We start from the raw sequence: 19,880 nt of genomic DNA on the forward strand, positions 1-19,880 counted from the left end.
AATTGCTCATTAAAGAGCCCCTATTTTGCATTATAAATGGTCATATTTTGGTTTCGGGGGTCTCCAACAACAGGCTGATATGCATGTAAGGTAAAAAAAACTTTTTTTTTATTGTCTTATAATATGAATTTATTTTTACCTAATTATCCTAACAACTGGCGACACGGTGGCACAGTGGGTAGAACGTTTGCCTCACAGCAAGAACGTTGCTGGTTTGAGCCTCGGCTGGGTCAGTTGGCGTTTCTGTGTGGAGTTTGCATGTTCTCCACTTGCTCATGTGGGTTTCCTCTGGGTGCTCCAGTTTCCCCCACAGTCCAAAGACGTGGTACAGGCGAATTGGGTAAGCTAAATTGACCGTAATGTACGAGTGTGTGTGAATGAGTGTATGTGGATGTTTCCCAGTGATGGGTCGCGGCTGGAAGGGCATCCGCTGCGTAAAACCTTTTGCTGGATAAATTGACGGTTCATTCCGCTGTGGCGACCCCAGATTATTAAAGAGACTAAGCCGAAAAGAAAATGAATGAATGAATAAATCCCAATGACTCCCATATGATTTGTTCAGCGATTCATTTGTTCCCAAGCCCCTCCTTAGCGCAAAGCTAATCTGCACTGATTGGTCCGTTGACCCAGTCTGTTGTGATTGGTCGACTGGGTTCAGCACGAGACAGAGAGAAATACTCACCACGGCTATGAAGTATTACAGAGTATCGTATGTGAGAGCCCAATGCAGGAATGTAATAAAGCTATGCAGTTAAACACCAGCATATTGCTCTACTCTTAACGCTAACCCCACGTAACAATGACACACATTCAGTATTAATTCACACAGTGGCAAAAGCTGAACTATTTTGAAAACTGACCACACCACGCTGGCGAGGATCATCTGAAAGTGGCCATAGCAACAAACAGCTGAGGATCACGAGCACAAAATGCATTTAAATTGGTAAAGAAAGAAGCACGCGTTGCATTTTCAGCATGGTTTTGGACACAATTTGTGAATAGTCCTATAACGATTTAACTTGAAAGATACAGTACAAGCACTGATCTATAATAGATAAGTGATTGCAAACCAAGCGGGGCGATTACAACTTATTACACACAATTAAACACATATTTGGCAAACTATACAAAACGAGGCAACAATTTTATTTACACTTACTGTACATGTTATGATCCGGAGGAAGAAGAAACTGGTCCATATGAACTGTAACAGTTACTGACAAAGTCCCATACATAATAGTCTCTGCTGCTTCTTTCTTTAATAGCAAATGCCTGAAGAATCCCGGCGCTGCAGCGTAGGTTATTGTATCAAAAATCGGAAAAATGACAGGAATAAACACAGCAAAAGGATGCCTATACTGTGGTGGTGTTGTGAAAATGAACTTTAACCCTTTATTCCCCGAAGTCGAATCTCCATCTGTCATTGATTGTCATCTTCGCTTCATGATCTGTGATTCCCGCACTCCGCTAGTGTCTGAAGGGAAAGCACATTCACATTTTATTGAATCTGGAACCACATATATTACTTTAAGTCATCAAGCCTACATATCTAAAATATCTTGAGGATTGTGTTAAGAACAGAAACACTTTAAACCAATTTAGTAGTAGTATCAAAAGTAAATAACTATAAATATGTTTGTTTTCTAGATACTGTAAATTAATTTATAAATCAGTTTTAATCATTTTGGCCTGTTACACTGAACATTACGAACCTGAAAGCTGTTTTCAGAAAGTTATCAGGGCTCTAGTGTTGTGTTGAGGGAATAAATTATGTTAAAAAATAGCAGTTTTCACCAGTTAATGACGTATTTGGTTTTGAATTAAAAGTCAACTTGGACTTGGCACAGCACATTAGGTACATAAAAGCAGTGTTTCAGTTTTTTACTCAAGTAACACTACTAATTAATTCTGATCTAAGTAATATAAAGGTAAAATCCTGATTTTCAGATTATTAAGAGCATTAAATCACACACCTTCTAGAGAGGTGTGTGTCTATTCTGTTTTATGATATAAAACAGGATAAATATAAGGGAGTAGATCTCAGTCCTGTGATGGGAACATTAACATCACATAACTCATCAATTGTTTTTAATGTAATCTCACTGAGAAATGTACAGACCTGTTTATTTGTAAATTAATATCATAAGTAGGGCCAGAAGGGAATCTGCGGATGTTTTTTTGCTATTTCTGCTGAGAATTTTGGTAAAAATCTGCGGATTTCTGCTGAATTATTTTGGGAGTATCATAACTAAAACCTTAATATGTGAAATAACAAAATTATATATTTTTAACTTTTATTTAATGTTTAAAATGCAAATCCAATTAGATTCATTTTATTTGGTAAACAAAGCAAGTCTCTCATATAATATATCTACTAAAAGACAGAAAATATTACTTTACAAACTGCATTGTACATAAATCAGATAAATGTTTTCATATTAGTTAATAATATTACTGTAATTAATTTAAAAACTAATTAATATAAATGTACACACATTTACTAAATAACAGAATTAATGATGGGCTAAAAATATGTGGAAAAGCTCTATCATCTTTCAAAACTAACCAGCGGTTCAATTTCATCACACCCACCATCTTTTAGAACTAACCAGCACATAAAGTCCAACACACCAACTGTATTCAGAACTAACCAGTGCGTGTCTAACTTCAAAATCTATCATGAGACTTGCCATCATTATTATTTACCATTATTATTTCACAGGAATGAATGAACACTGCTACACATAGGGAAGTAAAAGTACAGTTATTTAAATAAAATAAATAAAATGAAAATGCAACCTTTAAATTAATAACCTGAGTAAATATATAAACAAGGCCAGTAAAAATACTCTAAAATTACATTAGATTTTTTTTAAGTTAATGTAATATAGTAAAACAATGTGTCATTCCCCACCTCTTATTGTCCCTGAGAGGTCGCATCAGAGGTGCTACAGCATAGTACTGTAGCATAGAGACTGAACTGTGTTTTGACCTGTCAGCAATGTTTAGTCTGCCCACAGGCTGCACAAATGCACAACGCCTGCTTGAGAAAGGTCAATCTGGAAGGGCGAGGGCTCGCTGAGTGATGGAAAAGGACAGAGGCTTTTGCGGCTTGTCAATACTCTAAGCAGTGATTACATGCCCTAAAGGAGAGTTAGTTACAGATGCCAATCACTCAGCATATGAATTCCCCTTTGTAAGGGGACAGTGAGCTGTGGGTTTATTGTCTGGACAGGGAATTGGCTGCGACTATTGCATTAGGGCATATAGTGTTTTAATAGGTCAACAAGTGAACTTGCTGCTGTTTGTTTAATGCTGAATGTTGAAAAGCGTTGTTGTTTTTTGGTGTGGATAAGTGCAGTGACAGCATTTTGTGTGCAAGTTGATGTTGATGTTTTATAGACTTGTGATCGCCCTCTGGTGTTTCGATTGTGAAATTATAATTTAAGTGATGAAAGAAAATTGTAAGTTCTGATTCTGAAATAAGATTTATAATAGGCTACGTATAAAAACATCTTCTCTGGATTTAAAAAAATAATAAAATTATTCTGTTCATCAAGGTGGCATTCATTAAATGTAAAAAAAAATCATTTTAATTATTTATTAAATTTTTTAATAACTGCTTATTATATGTAGTTTCAAATGAAATTATTACTCCAGTCATAATTGCTTTTATTACTATTACCATTAATAATAATAATAATAATAATAATAATAATAATATAGTAATAATTGTAATTCATTTTAGAGTGATTTAAAAATTCACTGAAAATACATCTTTAAAAACACTGCAATAAATTATTAAAATAAACTTTAAACTAGTTTTGAACAGTTATTTTATAGTGCAATAACATTTCACAATTTTACAATTTGTACTGAATTTTTTTGCTGAAATAAATGCAGCCTTGGTGAGTAGGATACGTTTATTTTAAAACAATAAAAAATCCTACTGACCCCAAACTTTTGACTTGTGTACATAAGTATATATATATATATATATATATATATATATATATATATATATATATATATATATATATATATATATATATATATATATATAGCATGCTTAAATATATAAAAAGGAATAGGATGTGTGTATATCTATCCTTTTAAACAGATAAACAAAAGCTTTGCCAACTCATGCTTTGCCCCACTTATAATATGATAAAAGTCATTTGGCATATTTAAATAATGAAAATCATTGATCAGTTTTAGTTTTGTTTTGATGTTTTTAACCCTGGTAATTGTGGTTTTTGTTTAGTGTTGTAACTGAAATTGGTTTGAAAAAACATTTTTGTTTGTATTTGGTTATGAATTGAAAGCAAATTTGGTTCATTATCTCTTTAAATTGTATTTTTAATTCTGGTATATCAAAGTTTTAGTTTTGTCAATAAATTAGGTTTATAAGTGGTTTTCAACAGGTAATCCAGGTTTTTGTTTTGATACAGCATATTAGGTGCAATAAAAGTTTTACAACATGTAATAATTTTTTACGTACCTGATCAGAGTTTTTGTTTTGTTTTGATGCTGTAAGGTTATTAAAAGCAGTTTTCAATACAGGTAATAAGGTTTTAGTTTTGTAACGTTTTCTTATTTGCTTTATAAAAATCCCGTTTTTGACCCTGGTAACTCTGTTTTTTTTTTTGTGTTGTAACTTGGTAAAATTGCTTCATAAAGGTGGTTTAGTTTTGTTTTGATGGAATAAATTTGGTTTGAAAAAGCATTTTTTGTTTGTTTTTGGTTATGAATTGAAAGTAAATTTGATTCATGAGCTCTTTATATTGTGGGACATTCTACCAGAAACGTACATTATTTGACTCTAAAATAAAATCATAACTACAGTGAATAAAAAGTATTTCAGCCTAAAATTTTCAAAAATGGACTGAAGGTTGATTTCTGTGAGTTGTTCTGTAAAGGAATATGTCATCCGTTTGGTTCTCAGATTTTTGTTCTTTATTAAAAACACTTTACAAATGTACAAACCCTGTCATTGTCCTTGTCCTCAGACTAATTGAACCTACAGAAAAGGTTTCTGAAATAGCAAGTTTAAGTTGTTATCATTCAAATCAATTAATTAAAAACAGGAAATTGTAAATAAATTCCACAAATAAATACTACACATAACTAATACAAATAAATTTAATATTGTCTTGGCCAGTCCTGTCACATTTGCATTAAATTTAACATAAAATGTGTGCAATAAACCTTTAAGGCTATGACTCGGAAGTGACATCATTTGACGGAGAAAAAGCTGACAGTGATCAAGGATGTGTTCTATCATTGAATTATATGATTTTATGCTTGTTTTTGTATGATTTGTTAAGGACGACAAGCTTAAGTCAGGCCCAGTCACATTTTTTGGGAAAGTATATACAAGTGAAAATGTATATTTGTAAAAATGTATGTCCTTGCTCTTAAAATTGTATTTTTAATTCTGGTATTATAGTCTTAGTTTTGTCAATAAATTAGTTTTATAAGTGGTTTTCAACAAGCAATCCAAGTTTTTGTTTTGACACAGCATATTAGCTACATAAAAGTTTTACAACATGTAATCATCTTTTAGGTAGCTGATAGATGTTTTCAACAGGTAATCTGTGTTTTTGTTTTGATGCTGTAAGATTATTAAAAGCAGGTTTTAATACTGGTATTTAAGGTTTTAGTTTTGTTGTGCTTTCTCGTTTGTTTTATAAAAACACCGTTTTTGACCCTGGTAGTACTTTTTTTGTTTTGTGTTGTAACTTGGTGAAATTGCTTCATAAAAAGCAACATTTAGTTTTGTTTTGATGGAATAAATTTGGTTTGAAATTTTTTTAAAGTTTTGGGTTATGAATTGAAAGTAAATTTGGTTCATGAGCTCTGTAAATTCTATTTTAGTTGTGTGGTATATCAGTTTGTTTAGTCAGTAAATTAGGTTTACAAGTTTTCAACGGGTAATCTGGGTTTTTGTTTTGACACAACACAGTAAACTTGCTGCTTGTTCAACCTATTTGTTTAAAATCAGTTTAAACAACTGTATTTTTATATTTTTTGGGGGACAACTTAATTGTTTTATCTTCAGTCCACTTAAATTTGTTAAAACGATTCAGTTAACTTATTCGATTTGTGTCGGGACAACAGGAAGGAATTGTGTGGAACCCAGCATTTTATACAGTGTAAAAAAGTTTTCTTTTCTAGGCATCTCAACTTATAATAATCAAACAGACTGAAAATATTGAACTTGATTAATTTAAGTTAAAGTAACAAAGACATTTGTAGTCATGACCTTTTGTCATGTTTTACAGTGCACATTAAGTATGTAAAATGTTTTACAACAGGTGATCTTTTTTTCTTGAATGGTTACATGAAAGCAGTTTTCGACACATAATCCATGTTTTGTTTAGTTGTTTGTTTGTACACACTGAGTCATGTAAATGGATGCTATTTTTACACAGGTAATCAGGGAAAACGGTTCATCAGAGGTTTTGAACAAGCTCTATGACACAGCGATGGATAAGCTGGAGGGGGTGAAGAAGGAATATGACGTCTTGAGCAAACGATACAGCGAGAAGGTGTCCACTCACAATACAGATCTGAGTCGACTGGAGCAGGTGGAGGAGGAGAACAGACGCTTGCAAAAACAAATTGACGCTCTGCTCAAACAGCGCGATACGGCTATCCAGTACCAACAGCAGTGGTCTACATCTATGAGACGGTACAGCATCAGTTGTCTATAATATGTGCTTTAAGTCTTGTGTAACACACTGTGAAAATGTTTCAGTTGTTTTTTACGAACGTTATAAAGTCTTAAACAATCTGTAGAGTTTTTGACATTTTCTGCTTTGAGTTTGAGGTAAAAAAAGTGTGGAATTGATTTAAATAGGGGAATATTTAATACAATCACACACAGGTTGAGGGATGTTAAAGCTGTGATTGACTGACATTGTAACAAAAGTATAATGTCAGTTTATATTTCCGTACATTGATAATTTTTTTTAAGATTGTGTGAACTTTTTTTAGACATGGCAGTCAAATCAAACACAATTTGCCTCTTTTTTGCATGCTCTACTTTGAAATTAAAACAATCGTTCACCCAAAAATGAGAGTTTACTCAATATTTACTCATGCTCATGCTTTTCTGTTGAACACAGAAGAAGAAAGCTGAAAAATTGTAACTATTGACTTCCATTATCGGAAAACCAAATTAAATGGAAGTCAATGGTTACAGGTTTCCAGCTTTTTTCAAAATATCTCCTTTTGAATGCCAACAACAACAACAACCGCAAAAAAAGAAACTCTGAAAGTCTGAGTTTGAAACAAGTAAAGGTTGAGTAAATGATGACAAAATTTTCATTTTTGGGTGAACTATCCCTGTAATGCAAAAACATTATATATGGTAAAAAATTAATACATTAAATATGGTAAAATATGTTAAGCAGAGCTACAAGCATAATTAAATACTGTATGCCTAAATATATAAAAAGGTTAGGATGTGTACATCTCTATAAAAAAGATTTTAAAGATTTAGTTTAAAGATTGTGTGAACGTTTTTTTTTTTTAGATATGACAGTCAATTTAAACACAATTTGCCCCTTTTTTGCATGTTCTACTTAAAAAATAAAATGATTGTTTACCCAAAAATGAGTATGTACTCAATATTTACTCTTGCTCAAATGGTTTCAAAACTTTGAGTTACTTTTTTTCTGTTGATCACAGAAGAAGAAAGCTGAAAAACTGTAACCATTGACTTCCATAGTTGGAAAACCAAATGCTATGGAAGTCAGTGGTTACAGGTTTCCAGCTTTCTTCAGAAAATCTCCTTTTGCATTCTCTGAAAGTCTGAAACAAGGTTGAGTAAATGATGTCAGAATTTAAATTTTTGGGTGAACTATCCCTTTAATGCAAAAACATTAAATATGGTAAATATAAATACAATTAATATGGTAAAATATGTTAAGCAGAGCTGCAAGCATATTTAAATATGCCTAAATATATAAAATTTGAAAGGATGTGTACTTCTATCCTTTAAAACATATTAAAAGCTTTGCCAAATAATGCTTTGCCCCAGTTTTACAAATATATGATAAAAGCTCTCTGACATATCGTCACCTTAAAAATTATAAGGTTCTATCTAAAATTTTTGTCCAAATTGAGTTATTAACATATTCTTATTAATGGACAACTTATTTACATTATGGGATTTTTTTTTATTTAAAGTTGTTTACAATTTAAGACTTTTTATTTAAAAAAACAAATGTTACACACATACTGTTTGCTATATGGAATGCAAAAACTTTGAAGCTCAATATCTCAAAATCATTTAGAACGCAGATAGAACCTTATGATTCCAAGGTGACAGAATTTAAATAATGAAAATCATTGATCATAAATAATTACTAATAATGTTTGTTTCTGAAACCCAATAGATTTGACTCTGTGCAGCAGGAGCTAAATAAGGCCTCGGCACAGAACAAGGAGCTGCAGAGAGAGATGGAGAGACTCCAGTCGGAGGTGACACGCTACAAGAACTTCCAGCTGAAGGCAGTGAAGGATGGTGAGAAGTACAAGGAGGAGCGGGATTCTGTCTTTAATGAATACCGGTTGATCATGAGCGAGAGAGACCAGGTCATTAAAGAGGTGGACAAGCTGCAGACGGAGTTGGAGGCAGCAGAGGCCCGGCTAAAAAACACCTCCTCCGAGAGGATGGTGGCCAGCGAGGAGCTTGAGGCTCTCAGACAGGTAACTCTTCTCAAATGACAGCTGTCAGATATTTATGATGAGCCTGGATGGATCTTTGATAAAATGGTGCACTCTTAGTGAAGTTTTCATTTGTTATTCACTCAAAGGGATAGTTCACCCAGAAATGTTAATTCTGTCATTTACTCACTCAAATTTTTTTTTGTTCCAAATCAGAGTTGTCGTTTTTTTTTTTTTTTTGTTCTGTTGGAACACAAAAGATATACACTAACCAGCCACTTTATTAGGTACACCTTACAAGTACCGGGTTGGATCCCCTTTTGCCTTCAAAACTGCCTTAATCCTTTGTGGCTTAGATTCAAAAAGGTACTGGAAACACTCCTCAGAGATTTTGGTCCATATTGACATGATAGCATCACACCGTTGCTGCAGATTAGTCGTCTGCACATCCATGATGCGAATTGCCCATTCCACCACATTCCAAAGGTGCTCTATTGGATTGAGATCTGGTGACTCTGGTGGCCATTTGAGTACAGGGAACTCATTGTCATGTTCAAGAAACCAGTCTTAAATGAATCGTGCTTTATGACGTGTCGCGTTATACTGCTGGAAGTAGCCATCAGAAGAGGAGTACACTGTGGTCATAAAGGGATGGACATGGTCAGCAACAATAGTCAGGTAGGCTGTGACATTGACACAATGCTCAACTGGTACTGATGGGCCCAAAGTGTGCCAAGAAAATATTCTCTACACCGTTACACCACCACCACCAGTCTGAACCATTGATACAAGGCAGGATGGATCCATGCTTTTGTATCCATTTTATTTGATTTTATTTGATTTGATGTTGAGTTTATGTTCTTAGACTCCAGAGAAAATACTAAAATTATTATTTATATCTTTGTTCTATTGTGTTTATCTATGCTTGCAAATTGTTTGTTTTTTGCAGATGTATGAATTCTTTACATGTAGACTTATTTAGGTCATCTTTTAATAAACTATTTTCATATCGCAATGTATATCGCAGAAAAACAAAATATTGCAATGTCCATTTTTCCCAATTCCGTGCAGCCCTACTCCAGTTGTTGATTTTGTTGAATTCAGCACTTGATATCACTGTCATCACTTCAGAGTTCTTGCTGGTGGTGCGAACCAAAAAATTGTCCAGGGGTGAAATTAGTTTTTGGGGAATTAGGAACTCAAAAAATGTTGAGGCGTAGATCCTCACCTACCTTTTATCTAGTGTAATTGCCAGGGACCAGTGGTAGATCAAATGCTGTTTACTGCTGAAATGAACCTAAATGAGTCAAGATAGTTCCGTTTATTCTGTATTAGTTCCGTTTTTCTTCTTTGTCTCTCAAAGTATAAAAGTATGATCTTCAGTCAGCAGTTATTTAAGATAGTGTCATAAATACAGGATTCAAGAGTACGGTTGGACTGGGCATTTTTTGTTAATACGCTGTGTTCTGTAAATCACCTTTTTGTTGCCAAGTTTGTGCTAGGCAGCTAGCGAATAACATGCTGTTTTGAAAAGCACTTTAAATCAATAGGGTATAACTGTCGCTGACGTTAGTGTCTTTTTGTAGGAGCTAAATTCATCGCTGGTGGATAGAGACCGTGCCATCTGTGAGAGAAACGAGCTGCTGGAAAAATACTGCCACGAAGTGAAGGACAAAGCGGAGGCCCAGAAAGAGCTGAGTCAGGCCTGTAAAGACATTGAGACCGTGCGGGAGGAAAGAGACGTTGCCAGGAAAGAGAGAACCGAAGCCATCATCCAGAGAGACCAGTTACTGCGTGAATACTACCAGGCCCGACAGGTGCTTATAGTAGGCGCTTTACCATATGCTCTCATTAATGACATTATAAAGACTAATGTTTCATATTCTAGTGGAAAACATGGTGCAGTGCTGGAAAATACATGATTAATGGAAGAAAACTAATCGTGGTAAAGTCCCTCTACTCAGCACTGAAGCATCTTGTGTGAAACCTCTAAAAAAGATTGAAAAAGTTATTTTAAAAACAAAATGTTATTAGAGATATTCTTTTATTAAAAGCAAGAAAAACCTGTGATCAGCTGTGCTAATCTGACAGAATTGTGGAGAAAATGCTCAGTACATTGGGTGACAGTTCAATATGACCATTACGACCGCGTTAATATTTATTTATTTATTCTAATTATTTTTACGGGTTTTCACCTTTATTGGGATAGGACAGTGGAGATTTTTACAAACAGGAAAGTGTGGGGAGCAGAGATGGGGAAAGGATCGGCAAATCGAACTCGGGGTGCAGTGAACAACTTGGTGCTATGTGTCGACGCGCTAACCACTAGGCTATTGGCACTGACAAGAAAATATTTTTTAGGTGTTACAACAGTTTGCGACGATGACACCAGAGGGCACAAAGGGATGGGATGTGGACGAACAGAAATATTCAGTAGGTGTAAATACCCTGCTACTTTTAAATGAAGATGAAATAACAAAACAAAGCATTATAATTCCTTCATTAATCATTAAAAAGCCTTATTATCATTGTAAACTTGTTAAGTGCAATGAGGATTCATTTTGGAAATTAAAACTAAAGAAGCAAAAGACAACTAAAATGAAAGTACAAACATACATAAATCTAAATTAATTAATTAATTAAGCAGTATTTTAAGCCTAAATATAGAGAGATGTACAGTGTTTGTTATTTTAAAGTGATAGGACTAATGCTGTGTTCATACGAGAGGCGGATGAAGCGTCAATTACAAGTGATTTACATGATGAAGTCTGTGGTAAAAGCGCCACCTAGCGGCCAAAAGTTGCAGGTGCATTGTGCGGATAAAGTGCTGCCGTATTTGTGGCGGCGGTAGGAACACATTGAACTGTAAACATCTGTAAATATGGGTTTCTGACTATCAGGATCTCATTTTTCTGGATGTTAACGTTTATAAGTTGTTTCACTTTATTTTGCAAGTGCTTCAAATGACTTTTTAATTACGAAGCACAATAAAATGAAAGATTTTAGAATAGTGTAAAATTGAGCAAAACACTAGCAAAAAGGTGTCATTTGAGTGCAGAAGCATTTATTGTGTTTGAGACCTACTGAAATGCAGTCAGAATGACACTATAATTTATATAGTTCACTAGAATTCAACAGAAGTCATGAAAGCAAAGATGTATGATGCTGTTAAGTGATATCACAATCAAGAGTGCCATTTTCATTTTTCTGAGTATGTTTTATTGAACCGTTAAAAAAAAAAAAGAAAAGAAATTTTACACACAATTTTGTTTTTATTTTTTCTTGCTTTGATAATGGCAATAGTAAAAAAAGCTCTACTCAGGGTTCATTCGGTCATGGAAAACCTGGAAAAGTCAAGTCTTTGAAAAACAGAAAAACACACAAAGTTTTGGAAAATTCATGGAAAACAGATATACTTGAATATAGGTTATTTACTTTTCTGTCCTTGGCCAATCACATACTCTCACATTATTAGTGCAGTGTAAGCATTATCTAAATCAATTTTACATAGATATAAATTGAAACTAAATAGTGTTGCGTGTTTTACGATATGCTGTAATAAATTTGAATATGCATTGTTTCTCTTTTACCACGCATATGTAGACATTGCATGAAACATTAGGTCATAAAAATTTACTTGAAAGTCTTGGAAAAATCATGGAAAATTCATGGAATTTTAGTAGTTAAGAGATTTGTAATGGTATGTAACATTTTTTTTTCAAATAAATATTGCATTTTTATTCATTCTGGATGAAAAAGCATGATTTCCATTAATACAATTTACAATAATTTTTTTTTATTATTGTAAACAATGGTATGATAATAAAAATGTTGTAATGATTTCTATGAGATCTGATGCTGAAAATTAAACTTGACTTGGAAGTTAATTACATTTTAAAGTATATTAAAATAAAGTATTTAAACACCTTAAATTGCAATTTTTATCAACATTGCAGTTTTTACCAAATATTTATTCAAATTAATTGCACTTATCTGCTGTTCTTTGAGCAGAAATCTTGAAGTGACCTTATCAGAGTTGAATCTTAGGTCAAATCTCCAAGCATTGCATCCTCACTGTTGTCCCTGTCTGTCTTGATTTTTCACACCAGTCTTCACAAACAAACAAACACTACAATCCACAAAGCTCATAAAAATCCCATAAGCTGTGAGCCTTTGGATTATTCCAGTCAAAAAACCCATAAGCAGATTTATTCAGGCAGCTGGAAGCTCTTGAAGCACAGTGTCCACTAGAGGTCTCTCTGACTTCTCCAGAGTTGCTGTTTGATTGACTTCTGAGATTTTCTTTTCCAAGTTTTTAAATGTAAAAGATTTGTTTCACCAATATGACTTTACAGATGTATTAAGGTGTGACACTGCAGGTAAAAATTGCCTTTTTGGCATTTCTTCAGTTGTTTTCTGTCTTATGTAAAGAGTAGTTTTTCTTTTGTTGCACTTGATTTTAGTTAATTTACATATTTTTAAAGGCCCTATTCTCAAAATGTGTATTTTCTATGGAACTGTGTCATAAATCTATACTTCAGCTTTAAAAAATTTCACAATTACAATTGGGACTTGTGGAGCTGCACATCGATGGATTTGCTCTACAGTGTTTGGACTTTCTTGAAAATTAAATTAACTGAACTAAACTGAACTTCAACTCTGAAAACTGGACTGACACAGTTTCAATTTACTATAAATTCCATGTTAAGCTGCTTTGACACAATCTACATTGTAAAAGGGTTATAGAAATAAAGATGAATTGAATTGAAAACATACATTAAAGACACAGACAATGTATCGTTTGAGCATTGATATAGCAATGTGTGTATGTGCAATAGTCACAGTGCAGGATTAGATTGTTTATTAAAGATGCTATTGAATATTCTTATTTTTCTAATTATTTATACAATGACAACCATGTTATTTTACATTTGATTGTTCAATTACTATATTTGAATATTGTTAGACTTCCCCAAATAAAGAGCTCTGTTTATTTAAATAATTTTGCTTGTAATTTATATGTTTTGCAGATGCACTGCAATTGGTCATCCCAGTTAATCTAAATGAATACAGTCTTTCAAAATAGAGCTATTCAAATCACCTTGTAAAATTCTATTCATATTGCAATAAATATTTAGGCAAAACGAAATATTATATGAATGTCAGATGTCATAATGTCATATTTTTTCCAATATTGTTTAGCCCTAATATCAATAATCAGATTTTTTTAAAATAAGGTTATCTTTATATATAAATTGTCAGATTATATACATTTTATTAAAAAGATAGGAAAGGGAAAAAAGAGAGAGAAAAAACATAAATAAATAAATGTGTATATATACACTCACTGGCCACTTTATTAGGTATACCTTACTAGTACTGGGTTGGACCATCTTTTGCTTTCAAAACTGCCTTAATCCTTTGTGGCATAGATTCAACAAGGTATTGGAAACATTCCTCAGAGATTTTGATCCATATTGGCATACTAGCATCACGCAGTTGCTGCAGATTTGTCGGCATCAGCAGTTTCTGAAATACTCAGACCAGCCCGTCTGGCACTAACAACCATGCCACGTTCAAAGTCACTGAAATCACCTTTTTTTTCCCATTCTGATGCTTGGTTTGAACTGCAGCAGATCCTCTTGACCATGTCTACATGCCTAAATGCATTGAGTTGCTGCCATGTGATTATTTTTATTCGCAAGGATTGAAAGAGATTCTCAAAATAATTAAAACATGAATTTAGAATTTGAACCGCAAATATTACTGTGCTAAAGACTTATACAAATTAGTTTATATTTAATAAAATCGCGCCTTGGATATTTAACCTAAATTTTAGAACACTTAAAATACAAACCCAAAATTTTGCAATTCATTATGTGATAATTCAATCTAGGAACAACACAGATAAATATTATTATATTATTATTTTTTATTACGCTATTAACCTGCAGTGTCCTACCTAAAGTTATGCTTTTAAAACACATTTTGGTAATCAAATCATCAATCACTTCATCAATTTTTTTGCCACAGAAACAAGACTCTGCCACCCTGGACATGGAGCGTGCTAATAAAGAGATTGACATATTGAGAAAGCAATGTGAAGCCATGTCTCAGGAGCTGAAGGAGGCAGTGCAGGAGGCTGAAGTGGCTAAGTGTCGCAGAGATTGGGCCTTTCAGGAGAGAGACAAGATTGTTGCTGAGAGAGAGAGTATACGGTATTATTGGCCACTGAATAATCTATACAAAACATAATTGGTATGCAGACTTGATGAATCAGTATGCAGCTGTTGGTGTTGATGCTTAAGCGTGTTTTTTTTGTTTTGTTTTGGCAGGACGTTGTGTGATAACCTGCGCAGAGAGCGGGACCGGGCCGTCAGTGATCTGGCTGATGCCCTGCGCAACCTTGATGATATGAGGAAACAGCGCAACGATGCGGCCAGGGAACTTAAAGAGCTCAAGTAAATATTTGTTTTAGTCCTGCCTCTCTGTTAATCTTCTAGTCAGTTAGGGTGTTTAAACTACTTCATTTAAACTATTTCATTCAGCTTCACAATAAATTGTGAAGCTGCTTTGACACAATCTACATTGTAAAAGCGCTATACAAATAAAGGTGAATTGAATTGAATTGAATTAAATGGCAATGTTTTAGAACATTTAAAAAAGAATAAAGCATTTATATATATTATATTACATTTAAAAATAATTTTATGAAAGGTAAAATGTAAATTAAATAAGAAATATCATTTATGAAATGTTTTGTTTAAGCCATAATAATTTGGAAATACTTTTATTATTATTACTATTATTATTATTGTTGTCATTTTTAAAGTTAGTTGCCATATTAATGTGCAAGTCCAAAATTAAGGCAGTTCATCAATTGTTTACATAAAAAAAATCCAAAATACATTTAGTTTTTTTTTGTTGCGCTTTATCAATTTGTTTGTATAGATTTTAATTACTATACATATTTTTAAAGGCTGTTTTTTCAAAATGTGTTTTTTTCTACTGAACTGGGCCGCAAATGTCTACTTCAGCAGCTCTTACATGCATTAAAGTCACTATTTTATTCATATCAATAATCTGAAGTGTTTTTTAGAGAAGGATATTTTCATATTTAATTTGATTATTATATTAGATTAGATTATATACAACAGATTATATTGAACATTTTATTTTACAAAAAAGAGCAAAGGGTGTATATAAACAGGGATCACAGCGATTAAAAAGAGATTCTCAGAATTCAAAACAAAAAGAGTCAGTTTACAGATAATAAATAAAATCATCATTACATAAAAACATCAAATGTTCAGATTTTTCAGCTAAAGATGTATACAAATGAGTTAATAATTTAAAAAAGTGCCTAATTTGGATATTTTAACTACATTTTAATGTGCAAGTCCAATAAAAATACTAATAATGGTAATAACAATGAACAAATTTAATCATGAGTACATTTGTATTAAATAGCCTACTGCAGAATTTACTTGACTGCAGAATGTTCATTGTAACTTGAAGTTTTCATCTGTAATAACTTGTAATAAAAATAATAATAATAATAATAACAACAATAATAATAAAAATAATAAAATCTTATTGTAAATGAATGAATTATTGAAGAGTACATCAAATACTAAAGAGAAGTAGTAAATAAATCATTGATGGATTAATTTATTTGATAGATTCCTTTCCCTATGATCAAAAGTCTGCTTGGTACGCCCCCTAGTGGTTCAAAAACCATTAAAAGCTCCAGAGCTCCTCCACCCTCCTTCAGGAGACTATTCTGAAGTTTTTTTTATGTCACTGATGCCCTCCAGGCTTTCCTCTCAGTCTATGAATCTTAGTGACAGTTTGCTAGTATTCCCCAACTACTTGATCCTGTTTTTTTTACTACCCAATTTTAAGGTGTGACCTTGATGCAGCTTTTATAACTTCTCCATCTAGAACAGTCTTTACAGATTACGTGAACAGTGCCAAAAATGCCCTGATGCCAATTCCTTTTATCAAGCAGGCCTGTAAGACTCAGGTTTTCCTAGTATTGCTTCAGAACCTCCTCAAACAAAGAGATGGTCTTTACAAAGACTATTGACACTTGACATTCATTCTGTTTTGTGTTGGTTTCTTGGGTGGTATGAGATTAATTATATTGCTTAGAGAAATGAGAGAGAAAATACTCTGTCTTGTATTGTGTTCTCTTTCCCAACGAAGGGAGAAGATGGAGAGCCAGTTGGACAAGGAGGCACGCTTTTGCCAGCTGATGGCTCACAGCTCCCATGATTCAGCCATAGACACAGATTCATTAGAGTGGGAGACTGAAGTGGTGGAGTTTGAAAAGGATCGGGTAAGAAGAATGCAAGAATCCAAAGTTCTACAGCTTAAAGAATAATTAGGAGAATATGATACATATATATATATATATATATATATATATATATATATATATATATATATATATATATATATATATAAAATGTAATATGTAATGTAATATGTAATGAACTTCATAAAATAAAAACAAACAGTCCCATTTATAATTTTGAATACATTGAATACACTTGATTTGCTCGTCGAGGATCCTTAAAGTTTTTAAATTTGATTCATGCACAACGTTTAATTGAAAAATTGTATTCAACTTGCTTTTTCGTATCTCAATAATTAAACAAAACGGTTTAATAAAAGGTTTTGTTAAAATTAGAAATGACAAGCTCTGTTGACGGCATTAGCCTTAACCTTTCCATCATTCTCCCTCCTTCTCAGATGGAATGGCAGGCTACCATGGCCAACTTTGGGCATCTCTGATATAGATTATAGTCTGGAAAATATCTGGTTGTTTTTTAACAGTTTCCAGGCCTAAAAAGACTTAGCACATTTTTCTTTAGAAGTTTGTTCTGCATGTAAACATTGTTTTGTATATAAAATACAAATTATGTACTTACTAAAAAAAATGTAATAACAGGTGTATACTTAAGTACAAACACTAAACCTAACAATACATTTTCATAATGTTTTCGAGTGATTGTACTCTGGTACCAAGTACCAAACAGAAAGCCTAAACCAAAACAACAACAAACAATTATGGTACCCACTTTTCGGCAGTATTAAGGTTCTTTTCCACTGCATTGTACAGTGCAAAACAAATTCCTCGTATGTGTGAACATACCTGGCAATAAAGCTCTTTGTGATTCTGATTCTAGTACATGGTACTTTTTAGTACCACATGGTTGAGGTTCCAAACGAACTGTACTTTTAACAAACATAAATTATATACACTGTTTCTCACCAATTGGTTAATTTTTTCCACTGTATTCCGTACCTAGTGCCTGGTACTTTTTAGTATCACTTGGTTGAGGTTCCAAGTTAGCCGTACTGTTAACAAACATGAAGTAAACAAGTAAGTAAATAAGTTTTCATCACAGGTTGGTCTGATCGAATCCTCACTACCATCATCATTGTGTTCTCGACATAAGACACCAAACTTGCTATATTTAATATACATTTTATGTACTGTAGCTTTTCAGAATGGCTTGCCCTAATCCCCTCAAGTGGGTTTTCTCTCCATAGTGACAGCTTCAAAGGGATTAGGGCATAGGCATAGTCTACCCTTCCGAATAGAACCTGCAGTTTAACACCAAACAAATTCTCTGCAATGGATCATGAAGGCCTAAACTGTCGTTCAGTTGTACCCTTTGAAATCTTTCATTCTTAAAAGGTTTTTGTAGTGGCCAGTTTTTAGCACTTCAGTTTGGAACGAAACCTCAATATGGCAGCCATGATTAACATGCAAACCGACAATGCAGCATTGGCTGTGCTGACTATTTACGATATGTTCCAAATGGGATATTCCTCTCTAAAGGGCACTTAGAAGTGAAGTTTTTATACTATCGCAAAAGAAAGACACCTGAAATGGCAGCAAAACCATCCATAGAAGATTTTGACCTTTATCTAATTTTTGTCGTCTTATTGTTTGCCTTTATTTAGAAAAAAATATTTTCTCTCTGACCATCGTTATCTTCCAAACAGGACGACATGGATTTGAAGGCAATGGGGTTTGATATCGCAGAGGGGGTGAATGATCCATATTTACCAGGGGACTGTGGGATATTTGTTTCTCGGGTGGACAAAGGAAGTATCGCAGATGGAAGATTGAGGTGAATTCACATATTGAGCGTTTTTCAGATAATGGCCTCTGGAATGATTACGCCCTCATTTCCCTGTCCGTGGTTTTGTCCTGACCAGCCGTGTCTTTCTTTCAATAGGGTGAATGATTGGCTGCTGAAGATAAATGATGTGGACCTGACGAACAAAGACAGGAAGCAGGTCATCAAAGCTGTACTTAATGGAGGAGGCCTGATCAATATGGTCGTTCGCAGGAGGAAATCTTTAGGAGGAAGGCTGGTTACTCCTATTCACATTAATCTCATCGGACACAAAGGTATCACTTACTACTTTAAATTAGGCTGTTAAGAAACCTATTTTATAACTGTTATGGACGTGTATTTACAAGATGATGAATCGCTCATACAAGACTCCCACATTCTTAATTACTGAATGGGGTAGGGAAATCAATTTGTGATTTATGTAACAATCTCTTAAGTACAAAACAGTTTTTAGTAGAATGTTGAGTTTGAAAAGATGCCGAACAACATTTTTATCTGGCCCGTAGCCATGGGGGGGGTTCGGGTGGTTCAAAAGACTCGCCCCTCAATGACAACGGTCCAAAATTTGTTTTATCCATGAGCTCATTTGTCCTATTTTTACTGCTACACCAACATAAATTGAGAAAATAACCCATTGAAAAATGTTTTAGGGCCAAGCCAAATCATCTGTTGACTGTCGCATTAGTGTGACTTCAGCTAATCAGTTTTTGCCAATGCAAACTATTATTTTTCATGAGTCCAACATCTGCCTGTGCTAGAAAACACAATCAGATGCAAGTAAAGTCATCATTCACTACTGTATTGTTTTTAAATAGAGAAAACGTTTACAAGTAACTTTTATTCTAAATCTTGGACCTTATTTTTGAAACAGGACTCCAGTATCTACAGCAGAAAAGATATCCATAGATGCCTTTTTAAATTGTAAAGTAATCTGTTACACAAATAAAAGACAGCAGAAGTCAATAATTCATTTGAATCATTTAGCCTGACATGTTTACTGCTCCAAAATATTTGAAATGTTTCTCAAAATAAAATATATTGTCTGGT

At 33.4% G+C, this 19,880-nt stretch overlaps 1 protein-coding gene across 1 annotated transcript in view; it reads left to right on the forward strand.

Annotated features, from left to right (window-relative positions):
• The window catches only part of dlg5a (discs, large homolog 5a (Drosophila)), a 131,681-nt gene that overhangs the window by 62,116 nt on the left and 49,685 nt on the right, over positions 1-19,880 (forward strand). The window contains 8 exon segments of the mRNA XM_056471495.1: positions 6,435-6,694; positions 8,406-8,718; positions 10,263-10,493; positions 14,710-14,894; positions 15,012-15,137; positions 16,885-17,017; positions 18,697-18,824; positions 18,933-19,108. Coding sequence (XP_056327470.1) covers positions 6,435-6,694; positions 8,406-8,718; positions 10,263-10,493; positions 14,710-14,894; positions 15,012-15,137; positions 16,885-17,017; positions 18,697-18,824; positions 18,933-19,108 — 1,552 coding nt within the window.

Source organism: Danio aesculapii, chromosome 13 (assembly GCF_903798145.1).
Source record: "Danio aesculapii chromosome 13, fDanAes4.1, whole genome shotgun sequence".
Lineage (NCBI taxonomy): Eukaryota > Metazoa > Chordata > Actinopteri > Cypriniformes > Danionidae > Danio > Danio aesculapii.